A 24,426-nucleotide genomic window follows, 5' to 3' on the forward strand; every position below is an offset into this window, starting at 1 on the left:
ATATATAAATAATGTTGGGCCCTAGAGTCCCACAGATTCTGTTTCTACTCCATATACTATCAATATGCTCTGTCTTGCATTATTTGACAACTTTCTACTATAATCACTGTAGCATTAACCACAGCATTATTTGATACATATCAGAACACAACTAAGGGAGCTTTATGATAACTACATTATCATAACAGCTTCACTATAAAATATTTACTTCTTGAATAGCTTTTAATATTAAGCATTTATAATCTTTAACTTAATCCAAAGGGAAGATGGGAAAGGAATGAGATTTTTTAAAAATATCAACAATGATTCCATAAATTTAAAACAACTCTTGGAAGAAAGGCTTAAGAATTTAATTGTTCCTGTGCCACTGAGCCATTAAGGAAAAAGAAGAAAACTGAGGTAACATGTATGGTAATTTGGGGTATTCTACTACTCAATGTGACTACTTTTAACACTACCTAAAATAGCTATCCGATTTCTGAATGATGGTTATAAACAATTTAACATTCCACAATGAAGTTATGCCTCGGCTATTAAATTGAGACTCAAACAAACAAACAAACAAACCAACCCTCAAAATTTAGCAAGAGTCCTGCAATAAATATTATATTTTATTCCATTCATATTTCAAAGAAGTATATAAATTTATGCCCCTGAATGGTGTTTTTTCCTAAACAAAATGAACTTCTCTTCAATAGTTTTATGGAAAGAATACAATTTAATCTATTTCAAATAGATACCCAAGAAACATATTAAAACTAATCTTATCAAACATTAATGTCTCATTTAGTGGCAGCAGCAGAAATAAGTACTTAAAAATGACCAAACTTGTTTCTAAGTAATGAAGAATATGGTACAGCTGTAATTTCATCATCCTACAAATAAGTGTGTATTGTCCTTTTTTTTTTTTTAATTCATGTACCTTTCTTTATTAAGGGTTGCTTACTCTGCCTATCTAATTTAGTTCAGGAGGTCTCTTGTTTGAAATACGAATTTGCTGGAAGAGCTCCAGAATAATGCTACTGCCCTACTATCTTTGAAAAATACATTAGATAACCTAAAAAAGTAATCCAAGAATACTTATAATGACTGCTTTCAAGAAGAAGCTACTATATCATTACACACAACATCAGCTATTAAGGACAAACTTGATTTTTATAAAGTAACTAAAGATCTCTTCTCCCTCCAATGACTGTCAAAAAGAACTAAATGAATAGCATCCATGAAAGCATCCAGACAAGGCCTGGCATACAGGAGGCACTTACAAAACAATATAATAAATTAAGTAAGTCTAGAAATGACTCATATGAACTATAAAACAGAAAATAAAATTTAGTCATTTAAGATTTTAAAGGATATGCTAAAGACAGTCTAGGGTCTTTAAAAATTTGAATGAAAATAGAGAAATAGTCTAGAATGTCGACTTTTTCTGAAAAATTTTGGGTAACTGATCATTACAGAATTATAGAACCACGACATTCAAAGTAGACACATAACCACCACTTTCAATATTTGGTCAATCCTGATTTATTCAAAAGCAGAAAGTGGTAAGAAACATAGGCTTTTGAGCCAAAGGCCATTTTCCAGCTGTGCCACTTAGATGTCTGACCTTGACAAGTTACTTAACTTCCCTGAGTTTAGTTTATTCATCTATGATACAGTGATAACTATACTTACCCCATAAAATTGTTATAAGGATTAAATGAGAAAACATGTGAAGCTCTAGTAAGTAAAAATAAGTGCTACTACCACAGATTATATGATTTCTTTTACACAAATACTGGAATGCCTATTATATACAAGCTACTTTGGCTACGTTATATAACCCGTATTTACAATAGTCATTACTGAAGATTTGCCTAATACAGGGAATAACAAGCTATAAAGCTTCTTTCTGTATCTTACCACCCAATTCCATAGACTAAAGTAGCTATAGACTTAAGTTTGTGAACATAAAGTTCAGCAAAGTAGTCCCCTTTTCTATAGTTCTTGAAATGATCAAAGCTTTCCCAAATAAAGAAAATTAAGTATTTGGAATACAGACTGTATGAAGACATGAGTGAAATGAAATGCTAAATGACAAAGAGGGGAGAGGAGTTTTTTTAAAAAAATAAAATTTTCTTCATGTGAAATATCCAGAATAAATACATTTATAGAGAAAATAAATAAACATCTCATCACTCAGAAATTTAAGGCAAGGTTTGTTATAGATACCATATGAAGGGTAACTGAGAGTCTGTAGTCCATATAAGTTAAAGACTTAACATCCTAGACATTTTGCACTGTTAAATTCTAACTTAATATAACCTGGAAACTGGCTCTACTAAATCTGTTTTGGGGAAAAAATTAGCTAAAATTCAGTAAGAAAAATCAGTATACATAAGCATTTAAATTTATTTAAAAATTGTTATATATATCTTTAAGCCAAATAAAATTATCTTCCATATAGTTTATAGATGGTTAAGATTATTCTGATTTAATGTTTCAGACAAGTTCTAATACACACAATATTTTGATACAGAAAAAAGTACTTGCCTTCATATGGTGTGTCTGGAGGTCCTGCTATTTCTCCTCTTAATTCTGTAAAATTCTCATCTACAAGATCTACTTTAATTTGATTTTTGCTCGTCTTAAAAATAAACAGAAAATAAATGTTAGTTATATCAGCAAGAAAAGAGCCTATTTTAAAGTATTACCTATAAAAAAAATTTGAAACCCCCTCTTCCATAAGCTTATCTGCTCTAGCAAAAATAAGTCTGTGCTTTTCTAGAACTCAGCCAGTTTTAAGAATATTTGAAACAAAAATAGTAACAAATTTTAACTTCAATGTTTTTAATGACAACCACTTTGAACAAAAGTACATCATCTTGTTGACTTCATAAGAATGTTTAGAGAAAAATAGCACTTATTTTATATTTGCCAACTTCATGTGTGTTAGGTCCAAAGTGATAGTTCTACTCATCTGTAAATGAACGCTGTGATACGATATCCCCAAGCTACATGGGTTCTAGTCATATGAACAAAAAATTCATTAAAAGTCATTTAGCCTATAACCTCTCACTTGAATTTCTAGATGCTGAAGTTAACTGAAATACTACACCATCAACTAGGATGATGAAAGCTCTAAGGATCTAATAAATTTCCTTTTCCACAAAAATTCCTGAAGCCTAAATGCCTCACTGAATCCTCTAATGCCTTCCTCGATCTGTTTTTCTGCTTAGTTTACCTCAATGGCAACTACCTACTTTTCAAAATAGATTTTTATATTAAGTTTATCTACATCTATTTATTTTGTACTTTACACTTCTCAAAGTAATTTCATATCTATAGTTATCACTTCAATCTCTCAATAATCCTGTCATAATCCATTCTTATAGTAAACGGTGATCACGATTCAGAAAACCCTCCAGTGGGATTCACATTAATGTGCACAAGCACCTGTTTGCAAATGGGCTCTCCACTTACATTTTGTAACCTATACCAGTATCTTATTGGTCTGTTCACCTAATACAGTGATCTTCCCTTTTCTCAGTTTTTTAAAACATAAATTCTTAATATACAAGTTATGTTTTCCTTTTTTGGTTAGGATTCCATGTTTTTAACAAGTGACACATCTACTCTTAGGGAAGAAAGCCTCACAAGATTTCAAGACAATTTTTGCTTTTGAACATACCTTCTTAAACTTGTCTACTGGATGACAGTGTAAGAATTAATGTTTTAAGGTTGACTTCCTCCCCCTACTCCCAGAGAAGATAACATTTTCACTTTTTCTGTGTTAAATAGTTTAGTACAAAATGTTAAGTACAGAAAAAATATATAACTTAAAACCCAACCTTTAAAGATTTCATGACTCCTATCTTTTAATAAAATCATGAGATTAAAAAACTTACTTTATGTACGTTAATTAGTACTGTTTATCTCATAACCGTTTTTTACACTTGGGATTAAATTTTCATATTTTTTCTGAAGATAATTTTACCCCCATATTAAACTTAATTATAATTACACATAATGGGAACTTCTTCTTGTGCCCCCCAAAATCGTTCATTATCGTTCTTGGTATATACAGTAGAGGATGAAATGTACAATTTTAGTAACAGTAAAATATTCTGTTCAGTATGCACAGGAATGAATAACGTTACAATGGAAATCAGAGGCATCAGATTTTCACTGACCATTTTAAGAAGCCGAAAGTGTAACTACAGACCTCTATTTCTCCCCTAAGATTTCTTAGAGAAACAACAAGCATAATCAAATCCAGGAAATCATCAGTGCTTTCAAAGTTCTCTATAATTCCCGTAATACTCCTTTCCCCCAAAGTAGTAAATAACCCTAAAACGGCAGGATACTACAGGACTACAATTAGACTAAAGTTTGGAGGAGTGTAGTAGGAGGTAACAAACTAGAAAAGCTGCCTTCTAGATTTGCCTCCAACTGTCTGGTTAGTAAAATGCTAAGTAAATAATTATTAATTTTTATACCTCTGTCTTTATTTCTGTTCTCATTCCCTCCAACTTATAATTCAGAAAAAGATGGGTTCTTTTTTTTTTTTACTCTAGAGAAAGAACACTATTTGTATATGAAAAAATTACTAAATCAGTTCAATACACAATCACCATTATAAATCCCATTATAAAGAAATAGTCTGTGCTCTAGAGTAGGGTCTTTATCTACAGATAACCAAAGATAAAAAGAAAATAGAAAGTTAAAGACAAAGATTTTTCAGTTTTTCTTTCCATCATGCAACAATGATCATTTATTACATACATACTTAAATTCAAACATTCAGTAATTCCACAATCCAAAACTCCAATCCCACTGCCCACACAAACTAATTTAAAAATCTCACCTAAGACTCAAAAACTGTAAGGAAAACATGGAAAACAACGCAAAATGACAGATTGTTAGAAAAGCCTTTGGAGTAGAGAAACGTAAGGTGATTCCTAATTCTGCCACTTACTTGCAGTGTTAATTCAAGTAAGTAACTTACCTTCTAACTCTCAATTTTATTACCATAAAATGAGAATACAACTTAGAATTAAAGGAAAATTTCCTGAATAGAAGTAGCATAGTTACCCTCCCCCTAACGAAATTAATTACAAAAATCTTTTATTTCAAAGGCCTATTTTTATAAGATTTATCTCACAGGTTTGTTTTCAAACTAAGAACAGAAATGTAATTTCTAAAAATAAATAAAACAATGTGCTTTCAATTTTAATGACTGCAACAACCAGGGAGACTGAGGCTTTTGGATAAAACCCTGAAGAATTGTTTTCACTGTATTACATTTTTTGAGGACAGCTGGGAAGTTAGTTGCTTTTCTATACTTTCTTCTCCCAACTCATCTAAACACAACAGTGGGACCTCTTGTAGTCTTGATTTTTCTGATGTTCCCTTGTGGCTCCAATGCATTTCCAACACATAAAAGAAAAAGAGATGAACAGAAGCTACCACTCCTAGTAAACAATTTTAAAATAAACTATTTTATTAAGATATACATAATAAACTATGCAGAACAGTACACAATGCTGAAGTTAATCTGGAAGTGGTAAATAAATGAACGTCATCGTTAATTAGCAACAGTGCAGAATTTAAAGCAATTCTAGTAGAATCTTAAGGCCAAGTCTCTTGGTGAATTGACATCATCATCACAAAATTCTTTCAAATAATTCCTGGGTCTACTAAATGCCAGAAAGCAATCTCAAGTGTCAGTGAAACAATTAAGTGACAAAAATACATCCCTGCCCACTTGGAGCTTACATTCTTGTGGAAAAAACTAAAAATGGAAAGATTTTATCATAAAAGCACTAAGTATAAGCTATTGTTGTTTAACCTGCTTAAAACTTACTAGCTATGGTGGGAGGGTATAGCTCAAGCAGCAGAGTGCATGCTGAGCATGTACAGGGTCCTGGGTTCAATCCCCAGTACCTCCTCTAAAAATAAATGAATAAATAAAAAAATAATAATAAAACAAAACTTACTAGCTATGTGACCTTGGGAAAGTTAACCAACCACTCTACCTCAGTTTCAGCCTCAGTCAACTGGGGATTATAATAGTACCTACCACTTACAATTCACTGGGGAATTTAAATAATACACAACTAATGCCTGTCAAACAGTAAATGCTGAATGTATATTAGCCATTTAACACTGTAATATGTTGACTTTTGATAATGATGTTGGAGCAAAACACTTCTACCTAAAGCAAACAGTGTACTTTTAAAAAAGGGATAATGTATCAGATTAGCCTCTCCTATTTATTCTGGAAAAGGTTTTCTAAAATACAATTCAAATCCAAATTTCAGAGAAGTAAACAGAATTTTTTTTGGTCTCTTTTTTTTTTAGGGGGGGAGGAGTAACTAGGTTTATTTATTTTTAAAGGAGGTACTGGGGATTGAATCCAGGACCTCATGCATGTTAAGCACGCACTAAACCACTGAGCTATACCCTCCTCCTGAGCAAATATAATTCCAAATGACCCCCTGAAGTTATCGGTAATTCTCATATGCTATAAAGAAACTATTAACTAGTTTCCTAGTCAAATCACAACTACCAAAATTTAGGGACAATGCTTATCATTATCAAGTAAATAAATGTGAAATTCAGTTCTACCTAATCTGTTGCAAATTAGGCTTAAAAGGTTTAACAGTTTGCCGTTATTTTGTTGTAATTTAAAATAAATGACTTATTTTTCCCCTACTATTCTAAAGTTCAAGAAATAAGAAAGATTTCTATGTTCAAAGCAGTTTGGAAAAAAAAATCTAAAGCTTGGGGCATGTCACCCTGCCAAAGCAGGGTTAACATGGAAACTAAGAGACTAGAAGAAAAATGAGAAACTGAGGCCATGGGGACATACTTATGGCCTTACATCAGAGAAAAATCCTCTCAAGATTCTGGTAGCCATTTTGAAATAAGCCTAGAGTATTTAGTTCTTAGCAAGGCCTGCCTTCAAGAGAAACTATTTCACCAGAGCCAAACACCAGTTGCAGTTTTAACAAATCTACCCAACCCAAGAGAGGGGTAATACCCAACTCCAGCCTTCCAGTCTCACATAAGGGGGAAGGATGTTGAGAAGTACTTTTAAAGGTCCTAGTTTAGGAGCACTGGCTCACTAAAAGACTGAGACCCAAATATAGGACTATAGAACACTTCCCCCTCCCCCTAAACCTTACCACCACATCCGGAGGACTCCTATATAATAAATAACAGGAGATTATAACTCAAAGAACTACATGTCTCAGACCTTATTTAAGATGACATCTGTAAGGAACCCCAAAGACAACAGGGAGACAAAAGTAAGGACTTCTGAGGACATTTTAGTCTCTGACACTTATAGCTACTGTAATCAGTAAACACAGTCTAATCCCTAGGCAGTCAAATATAAATTTCACACTAAAGGCCTATTTACCTCTGTTCCTTTTATCTAGTACATGATGTCTGGGTTTTAAGAAAAATATTACAAGGTTTACTAAAAGACAAAGAGGTAGAGCAAGCATCAGAACCAGACCCAACAGAAATGTCAGAATTAGACTCAAAATTTTAAACTATGACTCATATACTAAGTGCTCTAACAGAAAGAGTAGACAACATCCCAAACAGATGAGTAATGCAAGCAGAGGTGGAAACTCAGAGAAAGAATCAAAAGGAAATGCTAGAAATCAAAAACACTGTAACAGAAATAAATGCTTTTGATGGGCTCATTAGTAGATAAACAGGGACAAGGAAAAAAATCAGTGAGCAAGGAGAAATGTCAACAGAAACTTTCAAAACTGAAATGCAAAGGAAAAATGAATGAAAAAGAACAGAGTAACATACAAGTAATGTAACATGTAAGTAATGGGAATACCAGATGAAGAAGAAAAGAAATATCTGAAGCAATAACGACTAACAATTTCCCTAAATTAATGATAGATACCAAATCACAGACCCAAGAAGCTCAGAGTTCAAACGAGGATAAATACCTCCAAAATTTATTCCTAAGCATACTATATTCAAACTGAAAATCAAAACAAAGAAAAAGTCTTGAAAGGAGCCTGAGTAAAAAAAAATACCTTTCCTATAGAGGAGCACAGATAAGAATTACATCAGATTTCTCTTCAGAATTCATAGAAGCAAGAGGAGAATGAAGAAATATATTTAGTTTTGGAAGAAAAAAGCCCCACCAACCTAGAATTCTACATCCAATGAAATTATCCCTCAGAAATTAAGAATAAAGACCTCTTAGACAAACAAAAGTTGAGGCAATCTGTTGTTAGCAGACCTGTCTTGCAAGAAGTGTTAAAAGAAATTTTTCAGAAAGAATAATGATATAGATCAGAAACTAAGAATGTATACAAAGAAGGTAAGACCAATAGAGAAGGAATAAATGAAGGCAAAATAAAATATTTAATTTTTCTTATTCTTAATCTATAGATAACTGTACATTAAAAATAACAACAACAAAGTATTCGGTGATTACAACTTATGGATCAGTGAAATGAATGACAGATGTTATAAAGGATGGGAAGGAGGAAATGTGAATTGTTTTAAAGTACTTGCACTACATATGAAGTAAAAGTGTTATTTGAAAGAGCATTTTTAAGTAAGTGTACATGTCAAATTAAAGGGTAACTACTAAGAAAGTTTTTTTTAAAGCACAATTAATATGCTAAGAGAAAAAAAAGTCATATAAGATGATCAATTAAAACAGGTAAGGCAGAAAAGAGTGGAAGACAAAAAAGACAAAGAATGAACAAGGACAATAATAGAAAACCAATAAAAAATATGGTAGGCATTAATTCAACTGTACCAATAATAATTTTAAAGGTTAATGATCTAAATATAACTACCAAAATACTCTGCTGAAGTGGATAAAAAAGATTCAACTATATATTATCTATAAAAAAACCTACTTTAAAGTCAGACAGAGAAAGGCAAACATTATATGATGTCACTTAAAAGATACAAATTTTATTTACAAACCAGAAATAGACTCACAGACATAGAAAACAAACTGTGGTTACCGGGGGGAAGATGGGGGAGGAAAAGATTAGGAGTTTGGGATTAACACATACAAATTACTATACATGAAATAGATAAACAAGGACCTACTGTATAGCACAGGGAACTATATTCAATCTTTTATAATGAGCAGTAATGGAAAAGAATCTAAATATATATATAAATGTATATATATGTATGTATATATGTAACTGAATCGCTTTGCTGTGCACATGAAATTAACATTGCAAATCAACTACACTTCAATAAAGACTAAGAATTAAAAAAAGTTTAAATCCATTTCAAATATAAAGACAGATACATTAACAGTAAAAGGACAGAAAAACAATAAAACTCTAAGAAGAAAATACAAAAAAAGCTTTGTGACACTGTATTTGGCAATGATTTCTTGAATATGACACCAAAAACACAGGCAACAAGTGTAAAAATAAAATGGACTATATAAAAATGAAAAACTTCTTTGTATCAAAGGACACAATCAACAGAATGAAAAGGCAACCTATGGAATGGTAGAAAATATTTGCAAATCATATAAATGACAGGTGGTGAACATCCAAAATATATAAAGAGCTCTTAAATTCAACAAAAAACAAACAACCCAATTAAAAATGGGCAAAGTATTTGAAGAGACATTTCTCCACAAGATATACAAATGGTCATCAAACACATAAAAAGATGCTCAATATCACTACATAGCTATCATTAGGAAAATACAAATCCAAACCACAGTGAGATACCACCTCACATCCACTGAGATGGCCACTATCAAAAAAACTGGAAATAACAAGTACTGGCAAGAATGTAAAGAAATGGGAACCCTGTGCACTGTTGGTGGGAATATGAAATGGTGCAGCCACAGGGGAAAACAGAATTACTACATGATCCTGCAATTCTTCTGGTTACATACTCAAAAAAGAACCAAAACAGGGTCTCAAAATAATTTGTACACTCACATTCATGATAGCATAATTCAAAACAGCCAAAAGGTGGAAACAACTCTGGTATCCGCTGGCACATGAATAAACAAAACATGGTATACATACATGGAATATTATTCAGCCTTTAAAAGGAAGGAAATCTGACACATGCTACAACATGGATGAACATTGAGGACATTATGCCTAGTGAAATATGTCAGTTACAAAAAGATAAATACTGTATGATTCTAGTTATAGAGTCAGAAAGTAAAATGGCAGTTGCCAGGGCTGCCGGTTAAGGGGAAAAGGGAGTTACTGTTTATTGGGTACAGAGTTTCAGTTTTGCAAGATGAAAATATTCTGGAGACTGGATGCATGACAGACAATATGAATGGTTAAAAGACAGTAACTTTTGTATGTATTTTATCACAATTTTGAAAAAACAGTAAAGGGATGGAGAAAAGTATACTATGTTAACACTTATCCAAAGAAAGCTGTAGTCATTTTAATTTCAGACAAAGCACATTTCAGAGCAAGGAAAATTATCAGGGATAAAAAGGGACATGACATAATGATAAAGAGGTCAATTATCCAAGAAGACATTAAAAATATTTAGTGTATGAGCATAACAACGGAGTTTCAAAATACATGAGACAAAAGCAACAGAATTATACAAGGAGAAATAGATGAGCTCACTATTATAGCCAAAGACTTCTAAGATTCCTCTGCCAGTACTCAACAGATCCAGCAGGCAGAAAATCAGTAAGAGCATAGTTGAACTAATCAGGACCAACAATCAAAATGGATCTAATCTAATTGATTATCTACAGACTACTTCATCCAACAACAGCAAAATACACATTGTTATCAAGATCACACAGAATATTTACCAGATGGACCACATTTGGGGCCATAAAACACACATTACAAATTCAAAAGAACAGAAATCATACCAAGTATGCTTTCAAACCACAATGGAATTAACCTAGAAATCAATGACAGAAAGATAGCTGGAAAACCTCAAAACACTAAATAACACAAGTTTAAATAACACATAGGTGAAAGAAGACATATTAAGAGAAATTTTTATATATTTTGAACTTTGAAAACAAAAATACTACTTAATAAAATCTGCAGTAGTGTTTAGAGCAAAATTTACACTGAATGCATATATAAGAAAAATAAAAATCATGAAACTAGACAAAGAAAAACTTAAATATAAAGAAAGCAAAAGAAAAAGTAATTTAAAAATTAGAGCAGAAATCAATGAAATCGAAAACAGAAAATAAACAAAGGAAAATCAACCAAACCAAACCAAACACTGGTTTTCTGAATCAATCAAGTAAACTGAAAGGCCTCTAGACAGGTTAACTAAGGAAAAAGAGAGACAAGATACAAATTATTAAATATCAGAAATGAAAAGTACCATCTCTATTAACCTCACGGACATTAAAAGGATAAAGGAGTACTACCAACGACTTAGCTCACAAATTTGATACCTAGACAAAGTAGATTGATTCCTTGAAAGACACAACCCGCCAAAACTCACACAAAGACAAACAATCTGAATAGGACTATATCTATCAGGGAAGTTGAATTAATAGTTAATAACTTTCCAAAACAAAAAGCACTGGCCCCAGATGGTGTCAATGGTGAATTCTACCAAATATTTAAGAAAGAAATTCTCTACAATCTCTTTCAAAGAATAGTGGCAAACGAAACACTTCTTAATTCATTCTATGAGGCCAGCATTATCCTAATAACAGGAAACAAACAAAGACAAAAGGAAAACTACAGACCAGTATCTCTCATGGACAAGGATGTAAAAATCCTCAACAAAATATTAGCCAACTGATTCCAACAATGTATAAAAAGAATCACATACCATGAGCAAGTGGGATTTAATCCAAGGTATATAATGCTGGTTCAACATTCGAAAAATCAGTTAGTGCAACCCAGTCCATCAACAGACTAAAAAGAAAAACCACATGAAACAATAGATGCAGGAAAACCATCTGACAAAATCCAACATTCACAATATAAACTCTGTAAATTATTCCTAGAACAGAGTGGAACTTTCTCAATTTGATAAAGAATATCTACAAAAAACCTACAGCTAACATCATATTTAAATGATGGGAAACAATGCTTTCCCACTAAGATTAGGTACAAGGCAAGGATATCCCCTCTTACTATCCCTTTTCAACATCGTATCTGAAGTTCTAGGCAATGCAATAAAACAAAGAAATAAAAGGTATACATATTGGGAAGGAAAAAATAAAACTGTCTTTGTTTGCAGATGAAATGATCATCTATGTAGAAAATCTGAAAGAACTAACAAAGCAATTCCTGAAACTAGTAAGTGATAATATTATAATAGCAAGGTTGCAGGATACAAGGCTAACTTACAAAAGCCAACTGCTGTCCCACATACCAGGAGTGAACAAGCAGAATTTGAAATTAAAAACACAATACCACTTACATTAACACCCCCCAAAAATGAAATATTTAGGTATAACTCTAACAAAATATGTACAAGAACATATGAGGAAAACTATAAAACTTTGACAAATAACATCAAAGAACCAAAAAGTGGACTGACACTACCCAACTTCAAGACTTAACTATAAAGCTCCAGACCATCAAGACAATGTAGTATTGGCCAAAGAAGTAATACAATGGAGCAAAGACAGTCTTTTTCAACAATACTGCTGAAACAATTAGATAAACACATGAAAAAAAAAAAAAAGAAGAAAAAGAAATCTAGACAGACTTTACAAGCTTCACAAAAACTAACTCAAAATGGATCACAAACTAAATGTAAAATATAGAAGTATAAAACTCCTAGAAGGTTACATAGAGGAAAACCTAGATAACCATGGGTATAACTATGTTTTTTTAGATATAATACCAAAGGCACGATTCATGAAAGAAATAACTGATAAGCAGGGCTTCATTAGAACAAAAAACTTATCTGCAAAAGACAATATCCAGAGAATGAAGACAAGCTAGGAGAATGTATCTGCAAAAGAAATATCTGACAAAGGACTGTTACTTAAAATACACAAAGAACACTTAAAACTCAACAGTTAACAAAACAAAAATCCAGTAAGGACAAAGACCTTAACAGACACCTCACCAAAGAAGATACACATATGGCAAATAAGCATATGAAAAATGCTCCACATTAAGTCACAGGGAAATGTAAATTAAAATGAGATACCACTCACATCGATTAGAAGGGCCCAAAGCCAGCACACTGACAACAGCAAATGCTGGCAAGGATGTGGAGCAACAGGGTATCTCATTTATTCCTCGTGGGAATACAAAATTACACAGCCACTATGACTCCAGTTGGTGGTTTCTTACAAAACCATACACAGATGTTTATAGCAGCTTTATTCACGACTGCCAGAACTTGGAAGCAACCAAGATGTCCTTCAGCAGCTGAACGGACAAATAAGTTGTGTTACATCCAGATAATGGAATATTATACAGCAATAATAAATAGCTATCAAGCCAAGAAGAGATATGGAGAAAATTTAAATGTATATTACTAACTGAAAGAAGCCACTTGAAAAGGCTATATACTGTACAATTCCAACTCTATAACATTCTGGAAAAGCAAAACTATGGAAAATAGTAAAACGATCAGTGGTTGCCAGGGATTTGAGGATGGGAGGGATGTATGGGCAGAGCACAAAGGATTTTTAGGGCAGTAAAAATACTCTGTATAATCCCATAATGATGAATACATGTCATTATACATTTGTCCAAACTCAGAATAAACAACACCAAGAGTGAACATAGGTAAACTAAGGTTCTAGGGACTGTGAGTGATTACGAATGTTATCAGTGTAGATTCATCAATTGTAACAAATGTACATATATGTTGGTGGGGGGTATTAATAATGGGGGAGGCTATGCATGTGCAGGGGCAGGAGGTACAAGGGAAATCTCTTTGCCTTCCTGTCAATTTTGCTGTAAACGTAAACAGTCTTCAAGTTTAAAAAATTAAATGAGCACTAAATAAACATTCAGAAGTACTGATGATATGTGAAGAAAAAACGGAACATGATATTTATACTATGAATACCAACTACACAAAGTAAATTTGCAGAATAAAAGCTAAAAAGGACATTGTAAAAATGAAAGAGTCTGCGTGTTTTTGAGCTAATTGGAGAAATCTGAATATGGACTCTATCACATGAGTTTTGGTTAATTTTTGTTAGATGTAATAATGGTACTTTTGTCTAATAAAATATTTTTTAAGATATTCATACATACTGAGAGTATCAAAGACATTTATATATGAGGCTAAAGAGACAATATAATTCAGATACACTTTAAAAATTCCTGAATAAAGAAAATACAAGATGAAAATCATCCTTGAGCCACTAAAATATTTCCAAGATCTGGAGGATCTGAAATTATTTGTCAATTACCATATCTGCAGACACAACAGAAGCTTGAAATAAAAAGTTTTTGAGATAAGATTATTTGAATATTAACTGTTAAATGTTATTAACATATATTTAAACAACCAAAAGTTTAATTATTTCATGGAAATAATAGCATTCTGTTAAAGTTACCTTATAAGTTATGTTTTTAAATAAAGAGTTTATGCAAATAAAAATGGAGATAAACATAAAATGGAAGCACAAAGTTACCAGTTGTAACAATAAATTTACGTCATTGAACTCTTCAAACACGTCACTAAATATATTAAAAAACAAAATCCAGTAATCATTCCCTACAAGAAGGAATACATAAGACTAAAAGACAAAAATGGATAAAGATTCAACAACTCTGGGGAGAACACAAAGAATTGATCTATCTTCTAAAAAGCATTGAGAAACAACAAGCACATCAAAAAATACCATAATATCTGTTTGTCTAAGATTTTAAAAAAAAGCAGAAATTTTAAAAGTAAATAAATATAATTTCAATCATAGACCTCAACATTTCCTTGCAGGTACACTAAGACAATTTTAAAAGGAAAAATAAAGGGGAAAAAAAGACAACTCATCAAATATATACATCTCCACAAAATACCTGAGTATTTCCTAAGGGAAAAAAAAATTAATTTGGTAAATAAAACTGGCAATATATTCAACATATTCATACGACTGGGTAATTCTTTTAGAAGGGAAGTCAGTACATGGCCATTTAAAAATACTCAAGCAAAATGTTCAGAAATATCGTAATAAAACATTACAAAATAAAAAATAAAAATTTATTTTGATATGTATTTTAAAGTTTTATTAATCAAAGCTAGTGGCATTCTCTTGCCAAAACCTAAAGGATTATAAAACTCTTTACATACAAACTAGTCAGGTTTCAAAAGGCTGTTCTTAGATCTCTTTGTTCACAAGTCCTGTGATACTACACAAGCTTTCCCTTACATCATCTATCGTCACACAGAGCTAAAATATTTCTAGTGTGTCTGTACTCTTGTTTAGATTTATGAAAGTTCACAAACTCAAAGTTCTATGTTGTCTAGATATCTAAATGCACAAAAAAGTAGTTAAAGGTTCTCTTTGGAAGAAAGGATTAGGATTAAGGAAAGTAAGGAAATAGGTGGATGGGTATCAAAAACTTTCATTCTGTATATTTCTATAAATGAAAAAGTTTAACAATGAGATCCTATATCCTTAAGTAATTTAAAACAACTTTTTTTAATCTTTCAAATTATTTTATCACCTAAGAACATTTGAGATGGAAATTTAAAAGGATTCAAAGTACTAACAGCAAAAAGGAAAAAAAGAAAGAGTAAAACTGAAGGACTGAACCAAACAAAAGGAAGAAAAACAATGGAACCAATGACTCACTGATATAAAATAGAACTGAAAAGTCATGGGCTCAATTGATAAAATAGAAAATACATAAATTAAAAGCAAGAAAAAGAAAGGAAACTAAAAAATGAGATAAAACGTATTGTGTTTACTATACATTAAAAACAGATAATAAATCAATTGTAATATATTAAATAAGAGATTTTTAAAAAATACCTAAACTGACAAAAATTTAACAACTCTCTAAAAGGCCTCCTGGTTATCAAACTTATATCCCACTTTACAAAGAAGGATCCCATAGTGTTTCAAAACAATGAAAGGGATAGAATGATTACAAACACATTTTATAGAACAAATAATGTCTCTGAACCCCAAAAAGTAACCAGTACATTTCTGAATACAGGCTAGTCTCACTAAAAAGATACGCAATTCTAAGCAAAATCTTGATTAACATACCATAACAAATATAAAGTAGTATTCACTATGACCAAAAAGGTTTTTAGTCCAAGAATTCAAGAATTCCATGAACACTTTTATCAAAAAGATACTAGAAATGCCTTAATTTGATACAGATCTTAATTTGACAAAAAAAAAACCTAAGTTGAAAGAAAATTATATTTTTCTTAAAAAAAGGAAAAGACAATATTCACCATCATTGCCACCACTTACAGTAATCCTTCCACCTCAACACAAACTTTTATAAAACCCAACATGGACAAATCCATAAGTATTATTTTAAACACAAGATTTTCAAACAACAGATACCAATCTCAAATTACTTTCAAAGCTGTGTCCTGAAGTCCTCAGCCTCCAAAGCAGTGAGAAAATTAATTTCTGATGTTCATGTGACACAGTCTATGGTATTCTGTTATGGCAGCATGTGCTGACTAAGACAGCCAAGCACTGATTAAAAAGAAATGAAAGGGGAAAATCATTTGTTGCCACTGGAAGTGACTATTATACAAAATCTTTACTCAATAATAAGTAATTTTCATCCTAGTTAATGATGGAAAGCTCTTCTTTCCAGAAGAATTCTAGCCAAGTAAACATAAAGTTGACAATTAGGAAAATCAATGGATGACAGTCCTTATCAGTCGAAAGGATGTTAAAGAGTAAGATATTTGCAAAGGACCAGAGTATTTAGCTTCACAGTTTACTTGCTAATTGCAAAAGGAATAAACCACACCTTTACAAAAGATCTTGTGGCTCCCACATTAATCAAGTGATTATACAACCGACCTAACATCACTAACAGTGAAAACACTTGACATTACACATCTATTAATATGATTCAATATGAAGTACATAATACTACTCTTGGAGTCTTCTCGCCAAAAATATTCAACCTGAATCCAGTCAAACCATTATACCTAAATTCCAGTTTACAAGAAATACAAGTTAAGGCATCATCATAAGGAAATAAGGGAGTATGTGCAGAAGAACCACCATAAATTTTAAAAGACGTTTTTAAAAGTAGCTGGAGAAATATGAATATTAGATACCAAAGAATTAATAATTTTCTTAGGTACACTAATGATACTGTGGTTATGTTAAAGAATGTTATTAAGAGGAGACACATGCTTAGATTTTGGTAGTGAATTATCTTCATAACAGCATCATTAACAATTGCTGAATCTAGGTAGTGATGATACAAGTATACTTAACTCTTTCAACTTTTCCAATTGAAAATTTTCTGAATAAAAAGTTAAATAAAATTAAAAAAAAATTTTTCTGTCACTTGCCCACAGAATGTTTAGTACGTAGAAGTTGCTCAAGTTGATTGGTTAAATGAGGGCTTGGTCAAATGTTTATCTAAATAAACTCAAATGTTTTTCAAAGAAAAAAATTGAATAAAATAAACAGATAAAATGGGACACTTGACTTTTCCTTTTTGCTTTTTCAATCTTTTAAAAATTTTATTTACTTTATTTATTTATTTAGGGGTTATGTTTATTTATTTTATGGAGGTACTGGGGATTGAACTCAGGACCTCGTGCATGCTAAGCACACACTCTACCACTCAGCTAACTCTCCCTCCTCGGTTTTTCTATTTGACTTAAAGATAAAGATTGCATTAATGATGAGAATGTTGATGAAATGGGATTGCCTCATACAGTGCCAGTGCTAGAGCTATTTACAACAACCTTTCTAGAAAGCACCTTTGCCATAAAAGTAAGAATAGCTCACATACTATGACTCAGTAACTTTTTCAGGAATCTATCTTGGTCAAATAAACTCAGATAAAAAGTATTATGTAAAGATACTCCTTTCAATACACATATAGTGGGAGAAAAATAGAAACAACTTATAAATGTTCAACAAGAGAATGATTTAGTAATGTAGTATTAAATATTAAGTACATAAATTAAATACTATTTAATTTTAATATTCAAGTTAAACACTAAATATTTTAAAAGAATATTTAATACCCCAAAGAAAACACAAGATATATTTAGAGGGAAAGAAAAATACAAAATAGTATACATACTGAGATCCTGACTTGGTTAAAAAAAATAAATAAAAGACATCAATATCAACAGCTGTCTCCAATTAATGAGAGACTGTCACCTACTTTTGTCATCTTTGTACATTTCTTCTAAATTCTCATAAAAGAACAAGGAAACATCACCATTCTCCCTCATTATCAGTCACCTTTAATGTCCTTACTTCCTTCCTTAACCAGTTTAGATTCCATGGGCATTCATTATAATCACTCCCTTGCAGATACTCTTTGACAACCTTGATACTTTTCTTCCTTTAGCATACTCATATGGCAGAGCCCCAATACCAATTAAAACTCATTCCCCAATTAACTTAGAAAAAAAAAAAACTGTGTCTGCCCCAAGCAGCTGGGGGAGAGGACAGGGAACAACCATCATTAATTGATCACATGTTCAAGTGAAAACCACAAATCCCAAATGGAAATTTGCTCTAAGTATCTCAGCTTCTATTAAAAATGAATCCTTCCACTTATGCCAGGAACACCACTCCATGTTCTTCACAAGGACTTTGCACCTTCAGTTACTCCTCCTCTCTCTGGCATAACCAATTTCTCCCATCTAACCACATACAAACATACTCTAATACTAAAATCTTATTTTAAAGATCTCTGAAGCCATAATCTTCTCCAGCTCCCTCTCTTCTTCTCTCTCCTGTCCAAGCAAAATTCCTTTAAAAAGTAGACCACAACTGCCAGTTCCTCACCTCATTCCTCTTAACAATCCACTCTAATAAGACATTCACCTTCACCATTCCAATGAAAATATTCTAGTCAAGGTCACCAATGATCACCATGCTGCAAATTCAACTGTCATTTCTCCTATTCAGCAACATAACAAAGTTGACCACCCTCTTCTTAGAGTTCTTTCTTCTCTTGGCTTCAATGACACCACACTCTCCTTAATTGGTTCTCATCAGCTCAACTACAAAATGTGCTAGCGACCCAAGATGAAAACCAAGACTCTGTCCTAGACCACTCCTTTTCTTTTTTTCTTAGGTAATTAAATGAAAAGATCTTTATTATTGCATAAGCCAGAGCAATGTTCAGCACAGAATACCTGAGTTGATGAATTGGAAATTGCAAAGATTTATCGTATCATATGAGACCAATAATGTCCCTAAGAGATGTATGCAGTCTCTCCCTGAAGATACCACCCAGAATTCAGATCAGGTACTCTGGGCCAACACTGTGTCACATCCATGTCCTAATTTAGAAGAGGATGAAGATCCCCTGGGGGGGTTCTAATTACCCATAATTCCCTTCAGCAAGTGAGAGAGCACACAGACCACTCCTTTTCTAACCAAACTCTCCTACAGTTAAGTCACTCAGTCTAAGCTTTAAATTATACCATCTATATATCTACAAATGACCAAATTTCTCTATCTCCAGACTCACATATTCAACTGCTTGTTATTTCCCCACCTTAATTGTAACTGACTATACTTCAATTAAAAAAAAAAACCTAACAAGAACAAAGCAAAATTCTTAATCTTCCCTGACCTCTAATGTGCTCCTCTCAACTCTTCTCCAACTCAGAAATTACTACCACCATCTATCTAGCTGGAGACAAAAATCTACGTGTTGTTCTAGCTTCTTCACTATTTATCTGCACCATCAGCAACCTCTGGTGACTCTATACTTAAAACACAACCCAAATACTTCTCTTCAGCCCCTTCTATCCCATCCTAACCCCAAGCTACAATCATTTCTTACCTAGGCTATCTAGAAAGGCTTCCCAAACTATCTTCCTGAGCTCATCCCAGTCCCCTACCTCCAACCCCCCATGACAAGTTGCCTAACCAATTTCCTTTCTCTTTCCTAACAAATCACTAATTTTAATTGGGGAGCAATGTGCTCAGCTAATAAACATTTCCTAGTCTCTCTAAAACCACGAAGTGGTTGACACAGTCCCGAATAAAAATAAAAAATAGAAACAGAAGTCACTCAATGGGACCTCAGGAATTTCTTTGAAACAGTGAACTCAGCTGGCATGTGCCTTGTGCCTTTACCTTTCTGAAATTCAGATAGGCTGTCTGCTCCTCTGCCAATTTGAGAGTTTAGGGACAAGGGTCAAATCATAAGAATGATAAATTCAAAGTTAGAAGTAATCTATTAACACTATAAAGTCCCTAACCAAGCATCTGTGGGATACTTCCTTCCAGACTTCTCCTATTTATTTAAGTCACTACTACTGTTTCTTTGTTACATACAGCAAAACAACCTTTAAAGTACTAAACCTTCCCTCCCATCTTCAGTTTAAATTCATTCTCCACGCACCAGCCAAAGTGCCCTTTTAAAAGCACAAATTCTGGCTTTTACTTTAAATTCTCAAATGGCTTCCAGTCACTTAAAACCCAAACTCTTTACTTTGGGCTTATAAAGTTTTATGTGATCTTGCTTCCACCTACATCCCAACTTCATCTTGCACTATTCTCCTCCTTTACCGACAATACTCCAGCCACAATAACCTTTTGGTTGCTTAGATATAGCAAGTTCATTCCCACTTTAGATTATACTTTACATTGTTTCTCCTAATCTGAACTATTCTTCCCCTAAAGACATGGCTTTATCCTTCAGATCTCAATCTAAGTTTAAAATTCCAAGAAAGGTCTTTTCTAAACACCCAATCAAAAACAATCAATTAATTTCATCTGTACAATATTATTGTATTTTTTTGCATTGCATTTATTACTTGTTTATTTGTCTGTCTTCCCCTGCCCCACTCATTGCTATATCCCCAACACACATCATGGTGCCTAGCATAGAGGGAGCCCTCAAATATTTGTTAAAGAACTCTTGCTACCGATAATACAAAAATGGATGAGCCATGAGCCCTTGAGAAGCTCAGAGTCTAGTAGGAAAATACAGCTTCAAATGATTATAAATTACAGATTTGGATGTGAAGTCACATGGGAATTATATTCAAAGCTCTCAAAAAAAAAAAGGCCCTTCTAAATATGTACACATATATACATACATAGAAAACAATGGAGGGAAATACCAAAATTAAGATGTATATATAAAATATTTCATAGACAAAACAGTTTTTAAAGAAAAGAATTATCTATAGGAGTGAGATTACAGATAACTTTAATACAGTTCCCTGTGTTTTCCAACGTTTAATAATAAGTATGTTACTATTATATTCACAGAAACTGACCGTATAAAAGAGAAAAGCAATTAAATGGTTCTACATTCTTGACTACATAATGATTATTAGCTTTCTATGTACATATCAGAGTTGATCATCTTAATGTGTGACTAAGTTAATTCCAATTTATCCTCTGAAATAATCAGTTTAAGGGTCATTCCCAAGGAACTCTTTTCTCTGAGTTTAGGTTATCTCACCCCCACAGTTCTCCTCACTTAAATTCAACAAACACACATACAATGAGCTATTCAATGTCTCACTTGCCGGACCATAATTTACTCCGTAACAGCATGGACCATGTCTATCTTATTAACAAACATGAGTGGCATTCAAGAAATATTTGTTGAATAAATGAAAAAAAACATAGAGTTAAAAAAAGTGTCTTTTTAAACCATACGGATATAGATGATGTCATATATAATACTAAACAGATGTTCCCTGAGATTCTGAAAGGGGTAAATTACAAAATAAGCAAAACAAAGATTCCCTTCCCATTATCTTATTTCCCAGTCTTTGACTTAGACATTTTATCACCCCAATTCAGGAACTGACAACATTATCAACCCTTACATACAATGGAATCCCAACTTCACTGAAGGGCCACCTTTATCAACATATTCAACTCTTCCTATTACCAGAAGCAGGATGAAAGGTTATTACTTTCATAGCAGTTGGGGATGATCTTCCTGGAGCTTAAGAAAATCTTGAACTCATTCAGGTAAACATGTGCCTCTTGCCTACAGGCAATGTGCTAAGCAACGGAGAATAGAAAATCAGTAAGATAGGTTTCTGCCCTCAGTGACTCACACACTCAGTTCCTATGGGCAGATGGAGATAAAGGATCTAGGTAAACACCCACGGATATAACCAAAGTATGACCAAGTCAACAGACATAAAACAACATCTGTCACATATAACCCCCTAAAATCTCATCCAAACATCCAATAATCTAGTAATACCACTCTCAGATTTATACCCCAAATTCCTGCACATCTGCACCAACAAGAAACTGGAAATAACCAAATGTCCAACTCACATAAACTGCAATGTATTTTATATATATATATATATATATATATATATATACACACACACACACACACATATATATAAACTAAAGGAATTACTACAGAATGAAGCACAAATGTTTTATATCACTGCTGTAAAGCAATAGTATCAGACAACTCACAATTAAGTATGCCAATACCAAACAGAATGGTTCATATGAAACAAAGAAACCTACAAGAAACAAAGAAACCTAAAGATAAAGCACACAGCAGTCACTTGAGAGAAAAGGCTACACATACTAGCTAGCCCAGTAACACTAAATTTGCAAAAGAAAGCTTTATGACCAGTAAACACAAAAATATGCTTAATATCTGAATACAGAAATGAAAATTAAAATAAGCTACCACTTCACATCCACCAGACTGACAAAAATCTAAATCTTGCAAATGTCAGGTCACTAAGATTATTACATATTTCTGGAGAGAGAGTAAACTGATACTAACATTGGAAGATCAATGATGCAATATCCAGTCATGTAGAAGACACAAATACACCCAGATCCTACACTCCCACTTCCTAGAAAAACCCTCATGTGCCTAAGAAAACACTTATAATGTTCAATGCATCCTTTTTTAAAATCGTTAAAAGTTGTAACTACACATCATCAATAAGATAATGAATTTTAAAACCTGTGACATGGAATACTAAATACATTTGTCCCCTGAACAACAAGGGAGTTAGGGGTGCTGACCTTCTGCTTAGAAGAAAATCTGTAGCTTACACTTGGCCCTCCATTTCCGCAGTTCCTCCACATGTGTTCATTCAACCAACAGTGGATCATGTAGCACTGAAATACCTACTACTGAAATAAAAATCATGCAGTTCAAACCCATGTTGGTCAACTGTAGTTTAAAATTAAAGAACTAGAAGGGGGAGGGTGTAGCTCAAGTGGTAGAGCGCATACTTAGCATGCATGAGGTCCTGGGTTCAATCTCCAGTGCCTCCTCTAAGAATAAAGAAATAATAAATAAACCTAATTACCTCCCCCCACAAAATAGAAAAAAAAATTAAAGAACTCGAGCAATATACACTGTCACAGATAAATCTCAAAAACCAACACTGAGAAGAAAAGCTGTGGAGATGAATACTATAACCAACTGTGAGAAATTTTTTTAAGTTAAAAATACTAAAAAGTCATTTTATACTGTTTATCAATAGTAAAAACATATATTTGAATGGGAGGGATATACTCAACTTCACCGCAGTGGTTACTAATGAGAAGGAAAATGCAATAGAGAAAAGGTTACAAAGTGAGATTTATCTGTATGTTTTGTTTTATTTCTTGGTGGGAGTGGATAGCCTAAACCCAGTATGAAAGTTAAGATCTATTAAATCTGGACCATGAATATAAAGGTGCTCATACATTATTCCCTAAACTTTTAAGTCTAAAATGTAATTTTTAAAAACATCTTTAAAAGTAATGGGTAGGAAGCAAGCGATAAATATGACTGTACTCCATTCTTTCCACCATAATCAGTAAATATTTTAGAGTAAAAAACCTTGTTTTAAACCCCTGTTCCATGAACAAGCTACTTGACAATGAGGAAAGTTACTTAATTTCTTCAGGGCTGCAACTTTCTAATCTGTAAAGCAAGAGTAACATCCATATCTTAAGGCTGCCATATTGATAAAATATCAGACAGTGGCACTGAACTAAATAGGTAGTTATTTTAAATTTACTGTAAAAGTAAAGAACTAAAGGGAGGAAAATGATTTTGAATGAACAAGGATTTTGAATGAAACGATCTTGTCTCACCTTTTCAGAATTATGTAAGAGAACACACCATAGTTATCAGATGGATGTGACTATCACTTTCTAACTTCCAAGATCCAATTTAAAAAAAGGGATTTTACAAAGGGATCCAAGATTACACACTACAAGATTAGGATCTGGATTCCTTGGTCCAGTTCAAGGAGACCAGAGCTATGTCAGGAAATACAAAATAATCCAATAACTCTCTATTACCTGAAAGGCTTCCAAGTAATTTACTTCTT

General features: G+C 32.7%; 1 protein-coding gene across 1 annotated transcript in view; it reads right to left on the reverse strand.

The window, feature by feature from the left end:
- The window catches only part of UBE2K (ubiquitin conjugating enzyme E2 K), a 55,199-nt gene that overhangs the window by 23,783 nt on the left and 6,990 nt on the right, over positions 1–24,426 (reverse strand). The window contains exon 2 of the mRNA XM_006209760.3: positions 2,536–2,629. Within this exon, the coding sequence (XP_006209822.1) occupies positions 2,536–2,629 (94 nt within the window). The remainder of the gene's footprint in view (positions 1–2,535; positions 2,630–24,426) is intronic.

This window comes from Vicugna pacos, chromosome 2 (assembly GCF_048564905.1).
Source record: "Vicugna pacos chromosome 2, VicPac4, whole genome shotgun sequence".
NCBI classification, from domain to species: domain Eukaryota; kingdom Metazoa; phylum Chordata; class Mammalia; order Artiodactyla; family Camelidae; genus Vicugna; species Vicugna pacos.